Source organism: Microchirus variegatus (assembly GCF_963457635.1).
Source record: "Microchirus variegatus genome assembly, chromosome: 5".
Classification (NCBI taxonomy): domain Eukaryota; kingdom Metazoa; phylum Chordata; class Actinopteri; order Pleuronectiformes; family Soleidae; genus Microchirus; species Microchirus variegatus.
Genome location: NC_139806.1, coordinates 3,466,274 through 3,493,691, shown reverse-complemented (window position 1 = coordinate 3,493,691; position 27,418 = coordinate 3,466,274). Strand labels below are relative to the sequence as shown.

The 27,418-nt window shown below is 39.9% G+C and overlaps 1 protein-coding gene across 1 annotated transcript in view; it reads left to right on the top strand.

Annotated features, from left to right (window-relative positions):
- The window catches only part of brinp2 (bone morphogenetic protein/retinoic acid inducible neural-specific 2), a gene marked incomplete at both ends in the record, with an annotated part of 113,632 nt that overhangs the window by 52,931 nt on the left and 33,283 nt on the right, over nucleotides 1-27,418 (top strand). The window contains one exon of the mRNA XM_083890251.1: nucleotides 8,995-9,231. Coding sequence (XP_083746377.1) covers nucleotides 8,995-9,231 — 237 coding nt within the window. The remainder of the gene's footprint in view (nucleotides 1-8,994; nucleotides 9,232-27,418) is intronic.

Here is a 27,418-nt window from a genome sequence, read left to right as displayed (position 1 = left end):
ACTTGAGTTTAAGTGCACCGACAACACGCGGAGAGACCTGGACCGGTGTTCTTTTTGCTGGAAACAATCACGAGAGCACACTGAAAAAAAAAGTATAACCTTGCTCATATAATAATAATAAAAAAAAATATGATGTCCAGATATCACATGGAAGATATTTGACTTCACAGAATCTAAATTGAGTTATTGAACCACGCCAGCTGTCGCCCCATTTTAGGTTGGCCAGCTAGCCACCACCACAGCTAGCTAGCTAGCCATCTTAAATTGGGCTACTTTTTGCAATTTTGACAACACAAAACACTAAACACTTTAATTATAAGCAACTGTTTTGCTACTTACGTTTATTTTTGGACGAAAACGAACCCAGGACGCAAACGTTATCTGCGATGTCAAACGGTGCGTCTTGGCTAGCATGCCGAAAGAGAGCTTACGGGACTTGGCGGGACTTTTTTCAGTGCACACGGTCTATGCCTACACTCTTTGAAATAAGGGTTCCAAATGGGTTCTTCTACAAGGGCTGAGGTTCTACCTGGAACCATTTGCTTCTGAAAAACCCTTTCCCGAAGAAAGGGTGTTTCAAGGGTTCTTGGTAACACTATCCAGAGAACCCTTTAAAACCCTTTTTAAAAGGGTTCTTGGTGGAACTTTTCTAAAAAGGTTCTACCTGGAGCCAAAAGGGGTTCTCCTATGAGGACAAGCTGAAGAACCTTGTATGGTTCTACTGAGCACTTTTATTTCTAAGAGTGTATGTACAGTACAGTAGTATTTTGGGGGGTTGGGAATCTCCAGCTAACACACGGTACAAAGGCACACATTGAATGTTGGGTGCAAGACAGGATTGACTAAAATGACAAAATGCAATAAATAATAAAGGAAATACAGCTGAAAAACTGTTTGAAGCTGGTATTCACATTCGAAAATATTGCACAACAAACTCAGACTTGAGGCTCCCACGGGTTGCCAGTCACAAAAGACCAAAACATTCCGTCAGTCAAGGCCAATTATTTGAATTTGTGGTGACATATCACGTCACCTCATGACTTAAACATGATAAACGTCTTAGATAATGTCCCTTTTAAATAAAGTTAGAGTAAAGCTAGTTAACACAGCATAGTTACGTGATAGAAATGAAAGTCCACTGGCAGCAGGAAGTGAAAATAATCATCACGTTGGCTTTTGCTGAGAGACACACATGGAATCTTATTGATGGTCAGAACAGGGTCCAGGTACAGATGCTACTCCATGTGACACTTGTGAGTTCCTGCAAGGCGAGTGATTCATCATCTCTGACCAGCTCTCGAGTCAAATATCGGGTTAATGTTCCAGTGTATGCCCACGTATGAACGCACCAAAGAGAAACTTTCAAGTGCTCAGCTGCATGGTAGTGGTTTGCTCTCTTGCCCTTGGTGGCCTTTCTGCGTCAAGTTTGCATGTTTTCCCTCGTGTGCGTGGGTTTTCTCCAGGGTTTCCTCCTCTAAAATGTGGTAAAATTATAAAAAAAAAACAAGGCTGCGGAATGACACTGAAAACTTTCACCTGCGCTGCTTGATTGCAGGTGAGAAAGACTTTCTATTGAAGTGTTCAAGGATGTGGCTCCTTTTCAGCTAATCCCTCTCTCACAGAGTTAATGTGTACTCTGACTCTTCACAGAGAGTCACGTTTGAAGGCCTCTTTCAACCCAAATTAGCTGTATCATTCCCACCTCGGCAGCGCGCACACACACACACACACGCGCAGACTTAATTGCATCGCCGAGGCTTGTGTGGTGTCGAATGATATGAAATGCCAAATAGAGGTTATTAGTCAACCCAGACACATGTGACATATTGAGGTGTGCGTTTTATTCATTTTGCATCGGCCGATGAATAACGACGAGCGTTCGCTCCGGAGGAGAAATAATGTGCTGCTGTTTTGGGAAAGTGAAAGGAGGACAGGCATTTGCAACAGGAAACTGACGTTAGTATTGATGCTGGTGACTAGTACCTAGACTTAGATATCCTGACATCATGTTTACGTGACTCCCGATTGTTAATATTAGTCTCCAAAGTAACGCTAAACTTTAAAAACAGAGGCGCACATACGCAGAACACAGGTGCGCTGGTTATTTGTAGCGCTAATGGCGCTTAAGGAACTAACGCAGCTAACAGAGCTAACTGGTAAACGGTGCCTGGAATCGGGTGCTTTCAGCACAAAAATACTGTGTTATTATAGAGATTCATTTTAACAATCGGGAGTCGCGTAAACATGACGTCACACGCGTCTTTTTCCAATCAGTCGTCATGGAAACGCTTTAAAACTTTAAAAAGTAGAGGCACACATACGCGGTACACAGGTACGCTGGTTATTTGTAGCGCTGCTCTTTTCCTTTAATAAACAGACCGCTCCATTTCCACTCTAGGTGCACTAACGGCGCTAAAGGAGCTAACGGAGCTAACTGGTAAACGGCGCCTGGACTCTGGTGCTGTGGCACAAAAAAATACTGCATTACTTCAGAGACTCATTTTAACAATCTAGGTGTATTTTTCCCAGTCAGTCGTCATGGAAATGATTTAAAACATTAAAAACAGAGGCACACACATGCGGTACACATACGCTGGTTATTTGTAGCGCTGCTGTTTTCCTTTCCTAATAAACAGACAGCTCCAGTTAGACTGTAGGCGCGCTAACTGTGCTAAAGGAGCTACTTTAGAGACTCATTTTAACAATCGAAAGTCACGTGAACATGACGTCACGTGCGTCTTTTTCCAATCAGTCGTCATGGAAATGCGTTAAAACTTTAAAAACAGAGTCACATATACGCAGTACACAGGTACGCAGGTTATTTGTAGCGCTGCTCTTTTCACACTGTAGGTGCGCTAAAGGAGCTAACGCAGCTAACTTTTTCCGGTCAGTCCGTTTAAGTCAAAGCGCTGTATGTCGACTGATGTAAAGTGAATGGACGTTTTTCACACTAACATTTCCCTGCTTCCATACTTGCTCGTCCTTCGTCACGTCGTCTAACTGCAAACATATGTGAACGTTATTACTTTAAACACGAACAAAAAAAAGGCAACCTTCAGCCCTAAAGTACCAGTAATTTCAAAGAGCACAGAGACGCTCAAGGTTTGTTGGAGTATTTCCTGAAAGACGACTCGAGTTAACTGAATGGATGAATGAATGGATGAAGAAACGAGTAAAATGAGGCGATGACTTCAGACAGTCATCGACTCAAAGTACAAAGAAGAGCCGACGTGAATATTCATCGCAGGACGCGGTGGAAAATGATCCAAAAGGGATCTGCGAAGTAAAAAAAAATAAAAAATGGGGGTGGAAACATCCATTTTAATGCCAAAAGAAAAGGATGATTATTAGAGAGTCAGTCATAGAGACGTAGACCAACAGACAGATCCAGGGGCAGCACGACCGCACTGCTAGTCTTATAAAAGCTGCCTGCTGCTTCAACAGATGATGATGATGATGCACAGCGGCTTTTAATTTCCTCTCGTACGCCGTGTAGCCATAAAACCTTGGCGCCACAATTACCATTTTATTCCTTTTAAAAAAAATTTTTTTTTAATAATTTCAAACATGAAAGTGGTGAAATGAGAACTGTGATGTCACCACCACAGAGACGACGGACGGTGTTTTACCGCAGCGTGAGCACTTTTCCCCTTTTGCGGCAGCGCGAGAATCAATCGGCTGAGTCCTCACTTGTATATCGCGCACACAACACATTTCATAGTCTCGTGAATGTAATTGCTGATTAAATTGAACACCGCGCTCAATCAGCTGCTGCAAACGCCGAGGGAAACGAACTCTGGACGGCTTAGAAAGAAAAAACATGATTTCTGTGTATGAGTGAGGGAGAAAACATGAGCGTGTCTTTGCTAAGCCAGTGCATGTTTGGTTTATTTACATTAAAAAAGTGGAGTGGGCCGGATTGATAGAAATACACGATTCATGACGATCTTTCCACCTCTGAAACGCTCATATGTGCAAGTTTGTTCGGTTAGAATCTACTGACACTGATAATGTCACAGAAATTATACCATTTTCAAGAAATCCCCGTCTTTTAAAATGGACCAGAACTTGAAGAAAAAACTAAGAATTTGAACAAAATTGGGTATATATACACTCTTAGAAAGAAGGGTTCCAAAAGGGTCCTTCTACAAGGGCTGAGGTTCTAACCTGGAACCATTTGCTTCTGAAAAACTCTTTCCCAAAGAAAGAGTTTTTCAAGGGTTCTTGGTAACACTAATGGTTCCAGTGAGAACCATTTTGATCCAGAGAACCCTTTAAAACCCCTTTCCTGAATAAAGGGTTTTAAAAGGGTTCTTGGTGGAATCCTCCAAAAGACTTTCAAGTGGAACCTTTATAAAAAGGTTCTACCTGGAGCCAAAAAGGGTTCGGTTCTCCTATGAGGACAAGCCAAAGAACACCAGCTCCTTCTTAATCGCATCCTACTTCATTTGCTCTGAAAGTCCGGTTCATTTTTCGTTGGAGGTGTGAACACGCAACCAAACTCTGGGCTGTGTTGTATGTTCACATAAAACCATAAAACCATTTGCTGTAACAATGAATTGATGAATCGATTCATCAATGACTAAATTAATCGTCAACTATTTCGATCGTCAATTAATCGGTTTTAAGCTTTTTTTCATGATTAAAACCAGATTTCTGATTGTTTTAGCTTCTTAAATGTGAATATTTCCTTCCTTTCTTTGCTCCACATAAACAAAGAAAATCATTAAAGCTCACATAGAGTGGTCCTGTTGCACATATATGTGAGTTATGGAGGTCTACTTACATATATTAAGTTGTTTTTATGGTCAAAATCCTCCTAGTTGATGTAAACGAGCCGATTGAAATCTGTCCTTTTCGAAGCGCTTGTCAGTCGCGCTATTTCAGCCATAAATCTCGCCCGAGAAGACAGAGTGTGTTGTGATTGGCCAGCCAGCGTAGAGCCTTCCTACCCGTGTTGTGATTGGCCAGGTATCTGGAAGTGACGTAATCTATCACGTCAGCTCTCAGAAGCGCAGCTCCCCCCTCTGGAGCGGTGGATGCACTGCTACTCATTATCAAAACATTGTTTTAACAGTGTTTAAAAATGGCTTCGTCACGACTCCCCGCCACAGTCCCTTTATGACTTTAAACCGGAGTCAGACCCAGAGTCAGAAGACACTGTTGCTCGTGAAACACATCCACAACGGACGTTATTCTTCTTCTGCGGTTCAATGTACGCAACCGGATGTGCCCGGACTAGTGCCCGGAGCAGGACGATCGGTTGTTCAGGAGAACCGCTGCTTACGTAACTAGTACGGGATTTTCAGTGATCTCGTTGAGCCCCGAGATTACAATAAAACACAACGTTCTCAGCAATGGCTGACCTGTTTGTTTCGAACCGTCAGGCTTCATAAACAAGGTAATGACGCAGATACACACCAAAAAAAACAGCGATAATAGGAACTTCCGGTCTAGTTCCGCTTTAAAACATTGAATCATTTTGGTTTGTGGACAAAAATAAAGACATTCGAGAACATCGTCATTTCCAGGTTTGACAAACACTGATCAAAGTTTTTTAACATTTTATGACATTTTATGGACCAAACGATGACGTTGATCGCATGCAGCGCCACCTCAGGCGAGGAGGGGAATACATTGGGTTTGTTTCGCTAAAGTGCGAAAATGTGGAACAAACGCGCACCGGCTGAATGTTGCTTGAGTCTAACGGAGACTAATACCAGACTAGTTTCCTCTGGATCTGATCCAGAATAAAAAAAAGCTCAGATATAAAATGGCAATATCTATAAACAGGTAAAGTTCTTCTTTATTCCAGTGCGTTAAAACGTAAACATTTCAGGTGCTGTATGGGTTTGTTTCTCTCACAATCCTCTTTTGATTTCATTGTCTGCTCTGGAGATGCAGTATTTTCCCCGCGGCGATCTGTAGAACAACAGCAGATACAGGAAAGCGTCGCTTCTGTTCTGATTTGTCTCCGAGAGAGAGAAAGTTGTTTTTATTTTATTTTTTTTTTTCCATCAAGACGTGTAAACAGAGCTCAGAGGAGGCGCAGAAGTCTCGTCCTCTGAGATGATTTGATTCACAGCAGCGCTGAACGAGTATCTCGGAGCTTTATGATCGATAACGCCAAATGAAATATTGAACTTCTAACCTCAAAGTAAAAAAAAATATGCTCATATTTTGCTATTTCAAAGTAACGCACACTAATGAAACCTTTGATACATCAAATTAAATTAAATTAAATAGACATAACCGCATTAAAGAGGCAGAATGTTCTCTGAACATGAAGACATTAAAAAAGAAATAATATGAAGAATCACATTTTTTTTATTTTTTTTTTTAAATAACAGCTTATTAAAAACAGTCTGAGTGAACCTTTAGAAGCAGAGATTGAGTTTATACAAGTGGGAACTATGGAATAATAGGAATGCACCACCATATAAACCTGAAATATTCTGACTGTAGCACATTCCAAAAAAACCTTGGTTATGCGTTTTTACACTTTATATGTAATATTAAATATATATAAAAGATGCATAAATTCACTAAAGTACACACAACTAAAACTCACATTCACTTGACCTTCAGCCGTCATTAATTTAATTATTTACATATTGGCTCCCCCCAAAAAAACACCTGGGACAAAGCATTGGATCCACTTTACTGCGCTAATATAGTAATAATATACATGATGGAGTAGAGCGTTACTGTTTGGAAACAAACAAGCCGGCTTTTTATGACTCTACTTTTAGTTATTGTGCTATTGTGCTGTTCCCATAGCAGAAAAGTCTCAGATGCAAATACTACCCAGTACAGTAGAGTGCATTTTTATTGTTTATCTATTGTGCTTTTCTTTGTACTTGGAATAAAAGCCACCGCTGCATTTATTGGAGCGGGAAAAATACATGTTCTAGGAGCCTCCTGCATTTCTGTTTCTATAATAATTATTACTATATGTATGGCAATGGACAACATGTCTGTGCATAGGTGTGTGTCCGTGTGTGTGTGCAGCATCCAAATTAGCATAGAATAAATAGTTCTAAATGTAAAACTGTTGATATTTAAGTTTGAAAAAGCAACAAAATCAGGATGAAAATGCACATTTTTATCTGTAAAGTTTTCAAGTTTTGTCACCGCAACCAATCTTTGTGGAGTTAATGTTAATTGATGTTAATTAATGTTAATGATGTTAAACTGTCAATTGTTTAAAGTATTTTTTTTAATTAAAACAAACAGAAACTGCGTCATAGACTGTAAATGTCAGTAAATTCACAATAATCTCAATATCATCCTGAATTTGGGGTTTTATCATAAACGGAATCACATCATCTGCATATGGTTTGATCCACATCCGCATTGTTTTTGAATTTATGTCACGAAGCTGTCATGTTTGTGTGAATACTGCGAATCATAAACATCATGTTTAAGCATAAACATCTGTTTGGAAGTGGAATCAGATGAACTGTTGAACACAGCGAGTGAAACAGAATCGTTTTATTCATCATCCGTCGAGCGTCTAAAAGAAAAAAATGACCATTTATATTATTAATGATAATAATAATAATAATAATAAAACATCTGTGTCTGAATAAACATGGACAAATAATTTGACATTTAAACAAAAGTATTGTATTGGCTAATAATATATAAGGAATTTTGCTCCGCTGTCAAACAAACTTATTCATTCTAATTAAAGCAAATTAAAGAGAAGAGAAAAAGCGATTCCGGAACAATAATTATACCAAAAAGAATAATGTTGTTGACAACAGTCGTCGTTCGACTTTAACCTGAGCTGTAAAAAATGACACTTTGAGCTCCTTTAAATACAGAGGGAGGAATGATAATACGGGCCGGCAGGTTGTTTATGGAGACCGCAGACTGTACCTGACAGTTTCCCGCTGACGGCTCCCAAAACTACTAAAACGTGCCTCCGAGCAGCCTTCAAACCCTTATAGTAAATGCACCTTGGCTGTATCTGAGTCAGGAGCTGCTGCCGCTGCTGGAAATTGATACGAGGAGGAAACAAAGCTGTTTCACGTGGTAATAACACGTCTAGCGGCCGCGGCGTGGGGGAGACGTTTTTGAAATGTGGTCAAGTGACAGGCGACGGGGGCGTCCGCACAACGGCCCGATGATCTGATGTTTCCACTGCGTCTGTCATTTCTCTGGGCCTCGGACACGCACGGACGTATCATTAGTGTCGGTGGAGGATGCACGACTGCTGCTAACCCTGCTGCCGCACACACGTGCATCCCGATCACCGTGTCCTGTTTGAATTAGAGCTGTCACTTTGGTGCAACCTGAACGCCTCGCATCGCTAAATTACAGGTTTGCAATGATTGCCGCCTTTACGACGGAAACAGGAAATTACACCGTGTTGGGGATAAAATGCTGTATAAGTGACAACTTTTCGTTTTTTCTTAGCTGTAAAATAAGCACGACCTTTAATACCTGGGATTAAAGGGCCCATTTTTCCAGAATAACTTTTGCGTGTTAAAATACTCTTTGAACACTTTAAAATAAATGTTAAATTTGAAATTTGAACAGTGCAAAAACAAAAACAATCGCAAAAAATGGAAACTACTACGTATAAAGTTTTTTCCAGCTCCTCTCCTCTCTGGTGACGAAGACGCTGATTCGCAGACTTCCTGAAACAAATTTACCGTAATAACCACACGTTGGCTTGGACGTGCAACTTCCCAGCTTTCAGAAGCCATTGGAATTGTTTTCCGATAGCATAAACCGTTGCGTAATTACGGCTAATGCAAAGTATGCACGGTGTGAAAGGGGTAAGATAAGAATGACAGCTCCGCCCACATGAATGTGATTCATAAACCAACAAAGAAGAAGGAGGAGATGGTAGAGAGATGCTTCCTGGTCTGAGAAGACCACCATAGGTCACTGATTCTCACTAATTCTTTAAATCCACTGCATCGACACGTCCTCTCAACAAGACACTGTTGTTGTTGATGTTGTTGTTGTTGTTGTTTACAGGTCTGCAGGATGTTCTCCCCGAGTTCCTGCGCGGGCGTTTTGTGGAGGCGGCGCTCAGCTACGTCGCGTGCAACTCCGAGGGAGAGCTGCTCTGCCGCAACAACGACTGCTGGTGCCGCTGCTCGCCGCGCTTCCCAGAATGCAACTGTCCCTTCGCCGACATCAAGGTCATGGAGGAGAACCTGAAGAAGAGCAAGGAGGCCTGGAACGGCTTCAACCAGGACTTCATGGAGTCAGGTTAGGCCGCGCAAGACGCTTATGAACCTTTATGTGGAAGTTGTTTGGGTTTTTACGCGGATGATTGAGTTGTTTTGGTGGAAAAGTGAATCTGTTAGTTTTCTTTGGATTGACAGAAGTTTTAGGTTTTAGTGACTTCTACTTAAAAAGAATGTTCAATACCAAAGGTGCAACATGTTTATTTTTTCTTCAGAGAAAAGTCAGAATTCTGAGATTAGAGAAAAAGTCAGAATTCTGAGAAAAAAGTCTGAATTTTGAGATTAAAGAAAGTCAGAATTCTGAGGAAAAAGTCAGAATTCTGAGATTAAAGAAAGTCAGAATTCTGAGATTAGAAAAAGTCAGAATTCTGAGAAAAAAGTCAGAATTCTGAGATTTAAGAAAGTCTCAATTCTGAGATTAAAGTCAGAATTATGAGAAGAAAGTCAGAATTGTGAGATAAAAGAGTCTAAATTCTGAGATTAAAGTCAGAATTATGAAATAAAATAAAAAACAATTATAGAGAATAACTGAGAGAGAAACTCAGAAAGATTAAAGAAAGTCTGAATTCTGGGAGTAAAGTCAGAATTCTGAGAAAACATTCATAATTTTACAGAATTACAGTAAAAGTCAGAATTCTGATATTAAAGAAAGTCAGAATTCTGAGAACAAAGAAAAAGTCGGAATTCTGAGAATAAAGGAAGTCGGAATTCTGAGATTAAAGAAAGTCAGAATTCTGAGATTAAAGAAGTCAGAGTTAATTATTAATTAAAAATGAATATACAGGTCTATCAGATTGGCAAAATGACACATTTGAACTTCCTGATGGAGGCAGCAGTGGATCAAAAACTCCACTTTTGTCTGATGAAAACATTAAATAACTCATTTATTTTGGAGTGAGGGGATGATCACTTCACACACCAGCACAAAGAGTGGAAAACAAAACACAGTGTGCTGTCAATTTCTCCTATTTCCACGCAGCAGCTCTCACTTAATGCTAATCCAAAAATGAACATTTCCTACCGCTACGACATCACAGTCAGACTAATTACCTGGCAAAACACACAAGATGGGATTTTCTTTTAAATCGCGCTGAAATCACGCGGGACACGTTAGAGGCTTTTTTTTTTTACTGGAGCTTCCTGCAGTCCTGAAAACGATGGAACGAGCAGAGAGACGAGAGATGGCAGTCATTTAAGGTCCTCAGTGAGAACTCTGAGATGACGACTGCAGGCGACTGTGATGCGTATGAAATGATGCGGTTGTTCTCTCACAGAATGATGGAGGAGGAAGGCCAATTATTTATTTATTAAAAAATGGCAGAGCCTCAACAATATCAGGTATCAGACCGCGCCAAATCAACTGTTATTATATATATAAGTGTTGGCTTATTATGCGAGGAAATAAGAGGCTTTTTGGCAGCGCGACTGGAACATCAACTGTTGCATAAGACGGTTACGTTTGCCGTGCAGCTGCTGATGATTTACGAGTGCAGGACTGAGCTGTTTATTCTCAACAGCACTCTGTTTATGCAGCGTGCTCCTGAAAGTGTTGTTCTAACTGTGTCCATAATCACTTATAAGTGATGTTGACAAACAGAGGACGTGCGATAATCTGCGAGTGGATCACACTTTGACATAAACACAGGACGTTGTGTAAAAAAAAAACGAGACTTCACTTTTCTCTGTGTTGTGGTTTTGTGACGTTAAAGCCTTTATGTACAGTCGTCAAATCAGATTTGTTAAAATGACAAGAAAGTCTTAACGACCAAATTGTCCTATAAACTATAACAGTTTCAGAAGAGAATTCTATCGCTCAAAACAGGACAAACGCTCGAACCTAATCCCAATTCTAACCCTAACCTTAAAACCAAAGGCATGATTCCACGGGTCCAATTCGAGATTAAAGAAAAGTCAGAAATCTGAGATTAAAGTAGGAAATTCTGAGATTAAAATAGGAATTCTGAGATTAAAGAAAAAGTCATAATTCTAACATTACAGTAAGAATTCTGAGATTTAAATAGGAACTCTGAAATTAAAGGGAAACAATCAGACTGAGATTAAAGAAAAAGTCAGAATTCTGATTTCATTTTAATCTCAGAATTTCTACTTCAATCTCCGGAATTCTGAGATTAAAATAGGAATTTTGAAAAAAAAGTGAATTCTGAGTCAGAATTCATTATTATTATTTTTTATTATCATTATCATTATTATTATTATAATTATTATATATACATTATTTTTTTCAAAAAAATCTGGCCCTCATCCTCTTCCGGACCATACAGTGAATCATCCTGTGCTGTGTTTTTATATTTCATTGTCAGACTTTGATTCTCTCTCCTCAATTCAATTCAATTTTACATATATATCTGTATATATATATACAGATATATATGTATGTATATACTATATATACAGATGCCACAGCTGACTCTTCTTCTCTTCTCTTCTTTTCTTACCCCGGGATTGGCTGATAAATTTATTTGTGTGATATGAAAGTAACGAGGGGAGGAGGAATGTGTTTGTGTTTGTGTGTGAATTTGTCAGAGAGACAGAAGGAGGACGAGGAAGACACTACATCATCCTGTGTGTGTGTGTGTGTGTGTTTGGGAGAAAGGGAGGAGAATGAATATGCTGCGGTTTGGGAACATTCCACCTTTTTGTGTTTTTGTGGAATTGGAAAACACTTATGGCTGCGAGGCTGAGCTTTATATTCTCCTGCTTTTGTTTCTGTTCAGTGTCACATTTCTTTGTTAATGACTCGCCCTTAAATAGCTTTATAAAAGCCCTGAAGTCGTCTCTTACCTTCACAGGGGTTTTTTGTGTGTATAATATACAGTAAGTGTATGTAATAATAAACTTTTTTGAGCTTTTCTCAGACAAAACATAAATGTAGATGTAGACGAGCGACTTATACTTAAAAAGGAACGTTCAATACAAAAGGAACAAGATGTTTGGTGGATCAGTATATCACGTCAGAAAGTCCGAATTCTGAGATTAAAGAAAAGGTCTGAATTCTGAGATTAAAGAGAAAAAATCAGAGCGAGAGTGACTAACAGAGAAAAAGGGGGAATCAATCGGAATTCTGAGATTCAAGTCAGAATTCTGAAAAAAAAAGTGAATTCTGAGATTAAAGAAAGCCTGAATTTTGAGATTAGTCAGAATTTTGTGGGAAAAAAGTCAGAATTTTGAGATCAAAGAGAGTCAGAATTTTGAGATCAACAAAGTCAGAATTCTGAGGAAAAAAAATCAGAATTATGAGATTAAAGAAAGTCTGAATTCCAAGAGTAGAGAAAGTCAGAATTCCAAGATCAAAGAAAGGCAGAATTCTGAGATTAAGTCAGAAATGTGTGAAAAAAGTCTGAATTTTGAGATCAATGAAAGTCTGAATTTTGAGGTCAAAGAAAGTCAGAATTTTGAGGTCAAAGAAAGTCAGAATTATGAGGGAAAAAATGTCAGAATTCTGAGATTAAAGAACGTCTGAATTCTGAGATTAAATTCAGAATTCTGAGAAAAAAAACATCAGAATTCTGAGATTAAAGAACGCGAGAATTCCAAGAGTAAAGAAAGTCAGAATTCCAAGATCAAAGAAAGGCACAATTCCAAGAAATGACCTGCACTGATATCAGTAACCACACGTGTTGTTAAATAAACTCCCCGTTAAGTGATTGCTGATAGAATCAGACACTGCGTCACAGTTAATAGAAACATAAATATCTGCTCTGACCGACGCTAAGTGAATCCAGCAGATGATGAAAGTGCTTCTTTATAAAAAAAAGAAAAAGTCAGCTGCTCCGTCTTCCTCACAGCGGGCAGCTGATTCTGCCTCGCAGCCACCCCTCGGAGCAGGGAATTGAATCTCAATTACAGAGCGACTCCATCTCTGCTTCATGTGAGAGTGACCTCATTAGTGACTCACGCCCACTGCAACTTCCCCGCCTCAGACCTCACTTCCCATGATTCATGTTGTTTTTCATGCAAACAACTCGTTATTCAGGTGAAGAGAAACATCAGGTGTGTGTCTGTTTGTGAGTTTGACTCTCTTCTATTTTCAGTACCAGAGGATGATCATGTGAATATTTAATCCAAATAAAACACTAGATTATCTTTACCATTAACAACACAGTCCATTTTTATTTTACTGTTCTCCAGGAAAACAAATGTGAATAATAGTATTATATTATTAATATTATGACTTAACGTGAGTGAGTGACAACACTGTCACCGTTCGTTTAGCATTAAAAAAATAAAAACTCTAGAGACACTGGAGACAAACATCTTGTACCTTTTATATTGAACGTTTCTGAATGATTTCCTTTTTTCAAAATCGTGACTTTTTCTTTAATCTGACAATTCAAATTTTTTCTTTAATCTGAGAATTCTGATTTTTTCTTTAATCTGAAAATTCTCACTTTTTTCCTCCGAATTCTGAGATTGAAGTAGGAATTCTGAGATTTGAAAAAAAAAAGTCAGAATTCTGGGATTAAAGAATTTAGAGATCAAAAGAGGAATTTTGAGGTTGAAATAGTAATTCTAACATTAAAGTAGGATTTTTGAGACAAACATGAATTCTGATTTTAAAGGGGAAAAATCAGACTGAGATTAAAGATAAAGTCAGAATTCTGAGATTAATGATTTTATTCTCAGAATTTCAGAGATTAAAATAGGAATTCTGAGATTAAAATAGGAATTCTAAGATTAAAGACAATGTCAGAATTCTGAGATTAAATAGGAATTCTGAGGTTAAATAAAAAAAGTGAATTCTGATATTTAAATAGGAATTCTGAGATTGAAGGGAAAAAATCAGACTGAGGTTAAAGAGAATGTCAGAATTCCGATTTTATTTTCAGAATTTCGGCAATTACACTAGGTGTTCTGAGATTAAAATAGGAATTCTGAGATTAAAGACAAAGTCAAAATTCTGAGATTAAAGTCAGAATTCATGCTGTTTTATTTTTTTAATTTTTTTTTTAATTCCATACAGTGAATCGTCCTGTGCTGTGTTTCCTCGTCAGTGTGCGGCTCAGACTCTGATTCTCTCTCCTCGGTGCAGCGTTGTTCTCTTTGAGACTCACATCGATCCTCGTGCAGCTGTTAAACTTCATCTTTTTTTTTTACGCTTGTTTTTGTCGTCTTATTCATTAAGAGACTTAGACGGCACGCTCGCTTTGTGTTTTGTTTTGTTTTTCCCATTATATCAAAAACGTGACCTGACCCCGACAAATCCAGGCATCCATTTAAACAATCTCACCATTGTGAGGAGCCATTATATCCACTTCCAGTCACACTGTGATAATTAGATGTGCTCAGCATGCTGAAATGATTTCTGTCGTCCATGTGAGGAGAAAAGAAGAAGACGTGAAAAAAAAGAATAGATTGAAAAACAAGACGATTGTTTTCTCTCTGGTCATCACTCATCTTTAAATCATCTGAAAAGACGAGTGTATAATTCAAGTTAAAGCTCCACAATGGAACAAGCACAACCGCGTCTACTGGAATTATTAGTAGAGGAAGAATATTTCCCATGTGTTAAATAAACGCTGTTCACTTTGACTAAATCAGATCCTAACTGGTGTCTCACATGAAAACATGAGGACAACAAACTCTGCCACTCGACTGCATCTCTGTTATGACACAGACTGATATTTAAGACACCAGGCTCCTCTCTAAACATCTTCAGGTTTTAATGATGGCTTTGATACAGAAACTTAATACGTGAAAGTCAGTATTCAAATCTGATTTAAAAAAAAAAAAAAGCTACAAGAAGATAAATAGATAATATTACAGAAGAGGATTAGGGCCACACAGGAGTTCTGAGTTTATAGTCAGAATTCTGAGTTTAGTCAGAATTCTGAAAATAAAGTCAGAATAAAGTCAGATTTCTGAGAATAAAGTCAGAATTCTGAGAATAAAGTCAGAATTCTGAGTTAAATGTCAGAATAAAATGTCAGAGTTTTAAATCAGAATATTTAAATCAGAATATCAGAATTCTGAATTTAAAGTCAGAATAGAGTCAGAATTCTGAAAATAAAGTCAGAATTCTGAAAATAAATTCAGAATTCTGAGAATAGTCAGAATTCTGAGTTTATAGTGTTGAGTGTCTGAGTTAAATGTCAGAATAAACTTAGAATTCTGAGATTTAAATCAGAATAAAGTTAGAATTCTGAGATTTAAATCAGAATAAAGTTAGAATTCTGAGTTTAAACTCGGAATTCTGAGAATAAAGTAAGAAATTGAGTTTAGTTCAAGTTAAAAAAGTTGTGTTTACATGGTTGTTGTTTTTTCCATCATATTTTTAGGTCGTGCTGAAAAAAAAGGATGACGTCTGTACCTTTTAACATAATGTCTGTCATTTTGCAAGGACGATAACTTAACGTAAATTTGTAAATTAAATCTAGAATAATATTGCAGCCGTTGCGATTGAAATGGTGATGAATTACGTGCGCGGTCTTTTTTTTTTGCTCGTAAACAAAGGCGTTAAAAACGATCAGCTTCACAGTTCGTATTGTCCTCGTGTCACTGGATGAATCCTGAAATCACCTGTGTTTACATCCGTCTCTCTCTCTTACTAATGGTTTCTGCAACTCCTATCTTCTGTAATCTGTGAGGCACTGTGTCTTCTCATTATCCTCCTCATCCTCTATTATGTTGATTAAAAAGTCTCAGGAATCAGTTTGATCAGTGTTTGCTCCAAACTACAAAATAGTCCTGGCATGGACTCCACTTAGCGTCTTATCTGTACACGGCGGCGTCCATTCCCACCTTCAGTGTCATCGTAAAGAACGCCGTCGTCACTGCAGCTGAAGACGTCCTGAAGATGGATATCAGTGGACATCACTTTCCTTTACCTTCACCTTTACTGTATTTGGCAGAGACAGTGCTCTTTGCTTTCAAATTGTCTTTTATAGGCTTTCTCTCTGTCAATATTTATTTATTTTACACAGAATATAGATCTTTTTCTGTCTGGGATGTTTTAGTTTCTGCCGCCGCCGCCGCCGCCGTCGCCGTCATCTACTTTTAAAGCTAAAAAAAATATACAAATATTATAATATAATTGTTTTATAACGTCTGGGCCGTTTTTTTTATTCCGGCGGACTCTAATGAAAAGTGTCACGTAAATGGAATCGAGTGAAAGCTTTTATTTAGAAATCCGTTCAAACGGGAAAAGACCACGTGATTTGGTGGATAATCCATTAGACGTCGGTGCAGATGTTGGCCGCATAATTCGACTTTCAGAGGCGTTCAAATACACGTTTCTGACTTTCTGCTCAAAATAAACACAGTATTGCTTCTATTATTATTATTATTATTATTATTATAATTTGTGGTAATAACCATTTATATATATACTGTATATTTGAAAAAAATCACTTAAAATGGAATGTTCAATACAAAAGAAACAAGATGTTTGGTGGATCAGTATATCACGTCAGAAAGTCCGAATTCTGAGATTAGAGAAAAGGTCTGAATTCTGAGATTAAAGAGAAAAAATCAGAGCAAGAGAGACTAACAGAGAAAAAGGGGGAAACAATCGGAATTCTGAGATTCAAGTCAGAATTCTGAAAAAAAAAAAATGAATTCTGAGATTAAAGAAAATTCTGAATTCTGAGATTAAAGAAAGTCTGAATTCTGAGATTAAAGAAAGTCTGAATTTTGAGATCAACAAAAGTCAGAATTCTGAGAATGTTTTCAAAATGTCTCGTTTTTGTCCACAAACGGGATTTTTTCTTTGTCACATGGAGCAAAGAAGCCAGAAAATACTCACATTTAAGAAGCCGGAAGATCAGAAAACCCTCAAAACTAGTCATTGATAATCAAAATAGTTGTCAATTAATGGTTCAATTGGTCATGGATTAATAATAATAATTGTTTCAGCCCTATACTGGGCTATACTGCAATTCATAAAATAATCTGGTTCTTATTTGCCATTTTTGCCGTTGTCGTTTCTCGATGCTAATGTGTTGCCAGGCAACGAGATGATGCAGCTGACGATGATTAACGATTGGTCGAGTCATCGTTTGGTCCATAAAATGTCAGAATGTCTTTGCTTTTGTCCACAAAACAAAATAATTTCAGTTTTAATGATTTATTGGTTAGTTAACGAAGAAACATATTCACGTTTGAGAAGCTAAAACGATCAGAAATCTTGTTTTAATCATGAAAAAAAAACTTCAAAACGATGAATCGATGATCAAAATAGTAGTTTAGTAATCACTTCATAATATGGTATACTGCAATATAATAACATAAAAAAGTTACCTTTTTTTAACCTCAACTAGGCGCCCCCCCGATGGCCATTTGAGAGAATACAGACTTCAGCCTCTTCCACATTGATCCAGAGGAGACTACATGTATATCGTGTTTACCAGGACACGTAGAGGTTTTGCGCTGTATTGACGCCGCGGCTCGTCTGATCTGTGGACTTTGCAGTGGATCATAACCTCGCTGTCTGTTTCCCTGACTCTTTTTACTGTTTCTCTTCCAAACCTCACGCCGCAATCAATAATCCCCCCCCCCCCCCCCCCCCTCATTGCTTTGACTCATAACTCACGAGTTATATCAATTTTCCCAGCTTAAACTCACGGCTATAAAATGTGTTCCATCGACCACGTGTGATCGATATTTGGGGGGTGGTGAGCAGATACATGCACATCACTATCACAGGAGCAGCGGCGAAAGTTTCAGTGTGACTGTGTTTGTGGATTTACGGCCGTGTTTGCTGCACTGAGCGTCCTTTGTTGACTCGGCGAACGTCAGCACGGGTCCCCCCCCGACTTATGCTGTAGGACCACATGTACGTCCAAACACTGCTGTCTAAATAATTGTCTACTCTGCTGTTAGAGTGCTGTGCAGGAAGCTGTACAGTTAGTGCAAACTTCCGCTTGCTGCTCCTGAAAAATGAGACTGTGAGAGTGAACGCAGTGGATAAGAAATGATCTGAAATTCCCGAAAAAAAAAATATGTTAAAGGCGCCATATGTAAGAATGTGGCCAAAAACGGTTACTACATTCAAATTCAAAATACCGCGGTCTTTTAGGTTTCGTTTTTCTGACGTAACTGGCAACCTGTGGTTGCTCGGCAGCTGAGACTCTACTGACTGCAATGATTGGTAGACGGCAGTAGGTGGCGCCACATGACGCCAAAATGTGATTTCAAAACATAAACATGATTTGCAGTCTGCAAAAATTTTATTTTTAATGCAAATATTTTGTCTGTACTGTTGTTGTTGGTGAGTTCAGTTTGTTATATGAACATTATTCCTGACTCTCTGTGACATATTAGGAGAATTTTATGGCCAGTTGCTTTAGATTTATCACATAATGCACCTTTAACTTTTTAAATCCATCACTTGATGCATCATTGCCATTAAATATTGACAAATTACAGCTGCTCAAAGGAGACATATTATGAAAAATCATTTTTAATCCTTCTATTTGGGACTCTGGCAGCCCAATGAGTCGGCAAAGTCACTCATGTTTATGTCATTTTTGATATCCTACATATGTTTTTTATCGTGAAGTAGAGATCGATCCATATCAAAACTTTACTACTACTTTACTTATTTTGAAATTCTGTCAAATATCATCAGGTTATATGTTAATATCACGATGGAATATTGTGTTTTAAGTTGAAGTTCTTGCTAGCAAAACAGTTAGTCCGGCCCCCTTTTGACCGAACGAGAGTCATTTGAGTTTGACACGTTTGTGACGCCGTCTTAATCCATTAAAGCTCACATAGAGTGGTCCTGTCGTACACATATATGTGAGTTATGGAGGTCTACTTACATACATGAACTTGTTTTTATGGTCAAAAACCTCCTAGATGCTGTAAACGAGCCAATAGAAATCTCTCCTCACTTAAGCTCTCATCAGCCGCGCTGTTTTGAAATCTCGCCCCCAGAAGACAGAACTGTGTTGTGATTGGCCAGCCAGGGTAGAGCTTTCCCAACTGATTTGTGATTGGCCAATACCTGGAAGTGACGTAATTAGCACGCCAGCTCTCAGAAGCTGCAGCTCCCCCCTCTGGAACGGTGGATGCACATTATCAAAACATTGTTTTAGCAGTGTTTAAAAATAGCTTCTTCACGACTCCCCGCCGCAGTCCCTTTTACGACTTTGACCTGGAGTCAGACCCGGAGTCAGAAGACACTGTCGCTCATGAAACACCTCCACAACGGACGTTATTCTTCTTCTGAGCTTCATATAAACGAGGTAATTTCGCAGATACACACCCAAAAAAAAACGCGTTAATTGGTACTTCCGTTCTATGGGAGCTTTAAAAAAAAAAACAGCCAACATACATACATTTGGAAAACTAATTGGTAGTTAAAGAAATCCCCATTAGCTGTTAGCCGTTAGCCTTACACCCTTATTTCTCCCCTATAGTGCCACCACCAGGCCCGAAAGAAAACGACAAATCCCCCCCATAGAGAATGAACTTCTTCCAATTTCCCCGTTGGAACCAGAGCCTTGTAAACATGTACGTGTGCATCTGCTTCGCCGTCTCTTTAAGTGACTAAAAGCCAGATGCTCTGCAATTTATCTGCCACAGCTAATTAGGCGTCCAATAATAAAGTATATTAGAAGAAAAAGAAGAAGAAGTAGCATCGTCGAGGTTGAGCGTGACTGCGCGGTCTGTTCTTTTTACTGTGCGCTCATTATTTGTGCGGCGCATTATCGTTTTACGCTCCGTGACATCTTTTAATGAAAACGGCCGCGTGCGCCGTGGGTTTGTGTTTGTGTTGTCGGGGCTCGTGTCGATATTTGATTGGAGTTTTCAGAGTCGGCTTTGATGGTCGCTGCTCGTTTCCTTTCTTGTCGTCTCTCCGTCTCTGGCTCACCTGCTTCGACCCCCACTTGGTTCTCGTTAAACGTCTTCACACAGGAAGCAGCTCGCTGTTGCAGTGATGCAGTAGGAATTAGCACGGGAGTAAAAAAAAAAAAAAAGGCATTTAAAGGGTCTGAGCATGGGAACGTCAAGGATCACACTCATTTGTTGTTTTTAACCTTTTCTTTTCTTTTTTTAAACCCTCACGCTGTTGCTGTGCTGATGTCACCAGCAGCCATTTTCAGAGACGTAAAACTCCAACTGTGTCACGAATGAAGGAAAATAAATAATTCTATCTATTCTATCCATACTGCTAACGGTTTTCCATCTGAGGGGTTCGAACGTCAATTTTCCGAGTTAGAATGCATCCAAACTTTACTGCCATTATTTCCAATTTCCCTTGGAAGTCTCTGATGACCTAAGTTTCCCAAAGTACATATTGTACATAGATTTTCATTAAAACACTTACAATAAATGAGATATGACTGGAAAAAGACGCATTTGACGTCATGTTTTACGTGACTCGCGATTGTTAAAATGGGTCCCGTTTACCAGTTAGCTCCTTTAGCTGCGTGAGCTCCTTTAGCTCCTTTAGCGCAGTTAGCGCGCCTACAGTGGAACTGGAGCGGTCTGTTTATTTAACATAAAAGATTGGCGCTACAAATAACCAGCGTACCTGTGTAACTGCGTATGTGTGCCTCTGTTTTTAAACTTTAGCGTTACTTTGGAGACTCATTTTAACAATCGGGAGTCGCGTAAACATGACGTCACATGTGTCTTTTTCCAGTCAGTCGCCATGGAAACGTGCCATGTGTTAATGTGCGCTAACGCTAACAGCTGTTTACACAGCACTATTGACAAATCTTTTAAAAAAATAATATTAATTATCTCGTCTTCTTGGTTTCGACCTGATGTCTAATTGGAAGTGAACATTTATTTATTAGCCACTAGGGGGCAGCTTTGTCTATAGGGAAATTAATATGATTTATAGCGTCGTGAAACCTTGAGGTTCTTGAGGAAATGTCTCAGTTTCACGTCTTCTTCGTGTGAACATGATGTCAATGTCACGAATTCTGGTTCCATTTAGAGGAAAAATAGGTGATAATTCCGATAAAATTTGAGTGCCGGTTGCAAAACATCGTCACTGTCAAAATGGCATCGGCCAATCAGAGTTCAGGCTTTTTTGGGTCAGGAGTTGATGTAGATTGCAAAGGTTGCAGGTATATGCTAAACTTTTAACTAGTTTGTCATTGCTCAGCGCACCATTCAATTCATTAATGTTTTATGTGATGTTTAATGTCCTTTGTTAGTGTTTTGACTTCAGAGTCACCACCTCGTCACAGCTGCTTTCTCACTTCTTATTACACTCTTATTGCAGCGTTGCAAGAAAATGCATAGAGGGAGAATAATTGAGGAGGAAAGACAGGCGGGGGTTGACGGGCACTTTTCTCCGTCTGTGTGCTGAAAAAAAACAAAAAAAAAACATGATCTCCCGAAAGACTTGACCGCTGGCATCAGCAAAACCAGCACAGATGTCTCTGGAGGAGGTCCTGGCGCCGGGGAGCGGGCGACTCGGCGGATGGGAGAAAATTATGCAGGAAGACGTAGGAAGACAGATTCTCCGTCGTGACAAATCGACAGACAGAGGCAGGTGCTAGTTTGATTGTTTTAGTCAGAGACAAAAAGAGCCCGAGGCGGACGGAAAGAGGGACAGACGTGGCGGGGGAAGACGTCTCCGAAAAAGACAAAAGCTCATCAGTGACAGCAACTCCGTGTGCTGTTTGCCTCGCCCGCCCGCACGAACTTAAACGGCTTCAATGGCCGATCAACAGCCCAAGGGCAACAGCTCCGAGCTGACAGAATGAGGCAGGCGGCAGCAGTTTATCTCTGACTGTTGCTCTGGGTGAAGAAGAGGCTGAAGGCAGAAGCTTTTAGCTGTTAATTCTTCAACACATGTAGAGGAGGGAAAAGACGAGACGAGGGGAGTAAATCGAGGTAGAGAAGGGAGGACATGAGTGAAAGAGAGCGGACGGTAAATGTAGAGGTAATTATTTAATATCCGTGTATTTTTCATGATTTTTTTCAAAAATAACTAGCACAGAAAAATGGGAATATAGACTTAAAGACACCAAACGCCGGGACCTGCGATCCCAGGAATGATAGTTTTTCGCATTTTCACGTCAACGGCGACTAGCGGCATCAACTTTAGCACATGATGCGTTTCCACGACAACTGACCCGGAAAAAAAACGCGTTAGACGACATGTTCACGTGACTCCCGATTGTTAAATTGAGTCTCTAGAATAACGCGTAACTTTAAAAAAAACAAAAAAAACAGAGGCACACATACGCATTCGTAGCGCTGCTCTTTTCGTTTCATAAACAGACTCCGGGCTCCAGTTCGACTGTGGGCGCGCTAATGGCGCTAAAGGAGCTAACGCAGCTAACCGAGCTAACTGGTAAACGGTGCCCCGGCACATAAACGTGACGTAACACGTGTCTTTTTCCGGTCAGTCGTCATGGAAACGCGCCGTGCGTTAGCGCTAACGCCCGTTAACGTGCCTAGCACTAACATTTTCACAGCTTGAGTTCCAATTCGACGCACAGCAGGCGTCCGTCCAGACGGACCCTCCTCTCACCTTCTCTTTGGTATGTGTGTGCGTTGCCATGACAACCAGTCGGCTCCTCGATGATAACCTGCAAAGCCAGTCATTGCGCCCCCTACTGGCAACAGGAAGTACAGCTTCAGTGATATATATACATGAAGCTGTCAGGGTGTGGTCTACATTTGCTGTACTCTTGATCCTAAAACTTCAGTTTCTCCCCGTGTGTTGAGGAAAGCCTCGTCCATGTTTTCCTGCAGATACAGATAAGAGGTGGAGGAGGAGGACAAAGTGTGTCTGGTTCCCCCGTGGGGGAGTCGTTTAATGAACACACACTTATCGCTCGGCCCGCCTCACTTCCTCGGACGACACAGAGACGACCTCTGTGAAGTGGGGTAAGGAAGGGCGGGAAAGACGGCGGTGGTGGAGGTGATGTGAGGACTGAACCCACTCGCCAGTGTGTTAATTCAAATCGTAGATATGTTTAAGCTCATGTTTCTGACCCGAGATGACACTTACATCAGTGTACATGGGTGCTAGATGGCAGAGCTGAAGATGCTGAGATTTTCTCTGGGAGCGACCACCAGGACGGACAGGGTTAAAAATGACCATAATCGACGGGGACAGCTCAGGGTTTGGCGATAAAGTAAGAGAGATAAGGTTGACGTTTGGTTTGGTCAGAAACGAAGAGAGGACAGTGATGATATCTGACAACGGATGTTGACAATGGAGCAGGAAGAGCAGGTTCTAGGATCCAGGACCATGGATGTATAATATGAACTGGATAGAGCACCGCCCCCTCTGCCTTGAAGACAATTTTTACATGGTGGCCACTGTGGGTACTGCAACAGGAAACCCCATAAAAGCCTAAAAGCCCAAAAAGCAATTTTCCCATTGACCGCAATAGTAAAATAAACGCCTGTAAAAGTGTCCACAGGACAGCTCGAGACATGGACACGGGCTTTTATAGATCTTAATATGGTAGTGACACTACTGCGCATGCTCTATGGGCCCCATAACCCCGAAATAAACGCAGAAGTCAAAAACTTTTGCGCTGGGTGAGCAGCTTCATAGGAATGAACTGAAGCGAAGGAGCGGAGCTCTATCCAGTTCATATTATACATCCATGAGGAGGACATGAGGAAGGTCGGTGAAGAAGAGGATGAGAGAGGCAGATGATCTGAAAGAATACAAAGTTAGAAGACAAATTCCATTTTTTAAAGCCTTGATTTTGAGTATTTTTGTCCAGCACGATATGTATTTATCAATTTAAAACCAGTACATTTTCGTACTTACAACCAGAGCAGTCACCCCCTGGTGGTTAATGGTGTGTTTTCTTGTCTAACGACCGCTCAAAGTGCTTTAAACTACAGTTTTCCCACCCATTGACATTCAAACCCATACAGCATGTACTTTGTATGCAGTGCTTTTAATGTCACGCACGTGTTCTAAGTCATGTTCAGAGTCTGAGAATCCGGTTAAAAATCTCACATGTATGTGTATATATAAAGCATGTGTGTGTGTGTGTGTGTGTGTGTGTGTGTGTGTGTGTGTGTGTGTGTGTGTGTGTGTGTGTGTGTGTGTGTGTGTGTGTGTGTGTGTGTGTGTGTGTGTGTGTTCGTCGATGTGTTTTTGGCCTGGACCAAGGATCCGTGACGTCATGATCCTCCGGAGACTCAATTATAGAACACACACACACAGTCATTGAATGTCATGTCAGCGTGTGTGTGTGTGTGTGTGTGTGTGTGTGTGTGTGTGTGTGTGTGTGTGTGTGTTACACAGCAGCCTATGACCGCGCAGACAGGCCTTCCAGTTAATGAGGTGCTCATTAACAAGCTCTTACAGCCAAAAGCAGATTTTCTTCCCCATCCCCTCTTTCTTGGGTCCTTGCAAAGTTCATCCTCTGCGGAACGAGCTTGAACGGAGAAGCGAATACTTCAAATAACAGTAGATGGCGTTTTTTTTTTATTCTGCCGAGGGTCTGCGGCGTGTCTTCGGGATAACGTAGCGTAGCAGCCCTTTAGCTTAAATCTGAGCAAGAAAAGTCAACGAGCTAGCTCTCGTTTTTAAGTATCTGCCTCCTTAAGCAAATTCTTCCAATTCAAGGTCAACGCGAAGCAGTTGTTTGTGATCAAATATTTGACCTTCGAGTGACCGTCGAAAGAAAGCATGAGCGCGTGACTGCAATGCTGTTTAAGAAAAATTCCGTTCATTGATTTTTATTATAAAAAAAAAAAAAATTGCTTTCACATTTATTTATCCGCGCGCTTTCAAGGAATTATATAATTTCTGTCTTCCTGATAATGGCTCACGCTCTCATTCATGGAGATAGCGAGCGAGAGCCCGGGCTGAGAGGATGAAAGCCAAATAATCGATACGTTCGTGAAAATGTCATATTTTTTTATTCTTCGTTTCCTGTTAGACGAGGGGTCAGCGCGCGTGTCTTCTCCGTGACGACCCTGAGGGTTTTAACCAATGGCGTATCTTTTGTTGATACTGGTTTTCTACGAATGCCGCACAACACAAACAATTCACTTTGCACATACGAGTGTCTCCGTCCTCCTCCTCCTGTGACGTGGTCCCTTTAATAACCCTTCAGCTGTGCATCTCCAGGGCCTCCTACACACTGCTTACTGAGAGAGAGGTGTGATGTATGGCTTTACTCTTATCCCGGGCCCCCAAAGAGAATCTGCTCTGCTGCCTTTAACCACGTCTCTGAGGCGGGGATGCGTTTGTCTTAATTCATTTTTGGGCACTAAAAACTTCAGCCACATATGCTGTGTCCGTGTATAACGTATCGTAAGCAATCCCTGCCCGAGTGGGGAAAACTTGGGTGGAAGTTACCATGGCCCGAAGAAGAAGCGGTATAATGACGGAGAACGAGCTACGCTAAGAGATGCATCCATCGACCGCTCAATACGTAGAGTTTATGCGCTTTGTTCTCCGTGTTGTGAATCAATAGAGAAATCCTGCACTTTTTGACTTTTCACGTTAACGATGTCGCGACGTAGCGCCGCGTGATTGTCTTGATCAGTAGATTCATTGGTGTCACGTACCATTTATCTCGTATCGTCAGAGCTGCAACTAGCAATTATTTTCAGTCATCGATTGGTCCGTAAAATGTCGATCAGTGTTTTCAAACGTGGAAATGACGAGTTTCTCGAATGTTTTGTGTTCTTTTTATTGATTTCTTTGTTATATGGAGCAAAGAAACGAGGAAAATAGTCACATTGAAGAAGCTGAAACATTCAGAAATCTGAAAAAAAGCCTCAAACTTCAGTAAAAAACTTCAAATAGTTGACCATTAATTTAATAACTGGTTAATTGAGTAATTATTTCAGCTCTGGTGGTCATTAGCTTTTATTTAGGGCTATGTCACAAACAGCTAAACCAATTTATTGAATATTTACACTGTATTTTCAATAAAGCTATAAAAAGTCACACCATTTACGGGTTTCTCATGAAGAACCAAAGGTGTTTTTTAATTTTTCTGGGTGACATTTTAAGCACAAAGATTCCTCCTCACACAGATGAATCCACATCAGCAGCACTGAATCATCGCTCTATCGCTGTGCTGCTGTTTGTGATGATGGATGTGTGACGGCTGAACATGGTGTCCTACAGTCGACGCTCATAGATTATGAGTATTTAAGATGGCACTGAGAACGCTTGAGTAAAGTAACCTCTAAGTGAGGCTTTTAGGTTTTTTTTTTTTTACATTACTTTACTGCCACAACTGTAAAAAGCCACTGGTTTTACTGCTGCACTTTCTCCAGAGCACTTGGCCATTTTATGTCCCTGAGCTCAGATCATTTTCCCATCTCTGCCCTTCACTCTCTCTGTAGTGCCCCCCCCCCCCTTTTATTTGATTAGAGTAGATTAAATTTATTTTGCACAGTAATGGCAAAGATACTGTTCCAGACGTCCATTGGACTTATTTAAAGTCTCTACCCGAATAGAAAATTCCAGTAGAGTAAACAACAATACATAATACACAATATGTCCATGCTACGACATGCATTCATTAACTCAGTAATTGCCGTCAAAACAGGCTCCATATGTTCCCTATATGATTATTTGTTGAAATTTAAAGGTGCCATATGTAAGAATGTGGCCAAAAACGGTTTCTACATTCAAATTCAAAATACCGAGGTCTATTGGGTTTCGATTTCTGACGCAACTGGCAACCCGTGGTGGCTCGGCAGCTGAGACTCTACCGACTGCAATGATTGGTAGACGGCGGTAGGTGGCGCCACATGACGCCAAAACATGATTTCAAAACATAAACATGATTTGCAGTCTGCAAAATATTTTTTTTTATGCGAATATTTTGCCTGTACTGTTGTTGTTGGTGAGTTCAGTTTGTTATATGAACATTATTCCTGAGTCTCTGTGACACATTAGGAGGATTTTATGACCAGTTGCTTTAGATTTATTACAGAATGCACCTTTAACCCTGTAAGACCCACGGTTGTAAATTTACAACGTTAACTTTAGCTATCCCTAAAAACTATCTGTTATATTTTATCTGGTTTTTTACCACATGTACATAGTCATTGGGTCTTAGTGTTCAGTCTAACAATGTTAGTGGATGTTACATTTGTTTATAAATCCCACTTTATGGCCATGAACGCATACAACTTTTCAAGATTTCCTCCGAACAAAATCTCTTTGTTTCATTGGACTGGATTCATCAGATTTAAGTAAGTAAAATGTCTTTTATATTTTTTTTGGATGTTATTATAATGTGTAGAACATGTACATATTTAGTTATTGTGAAATA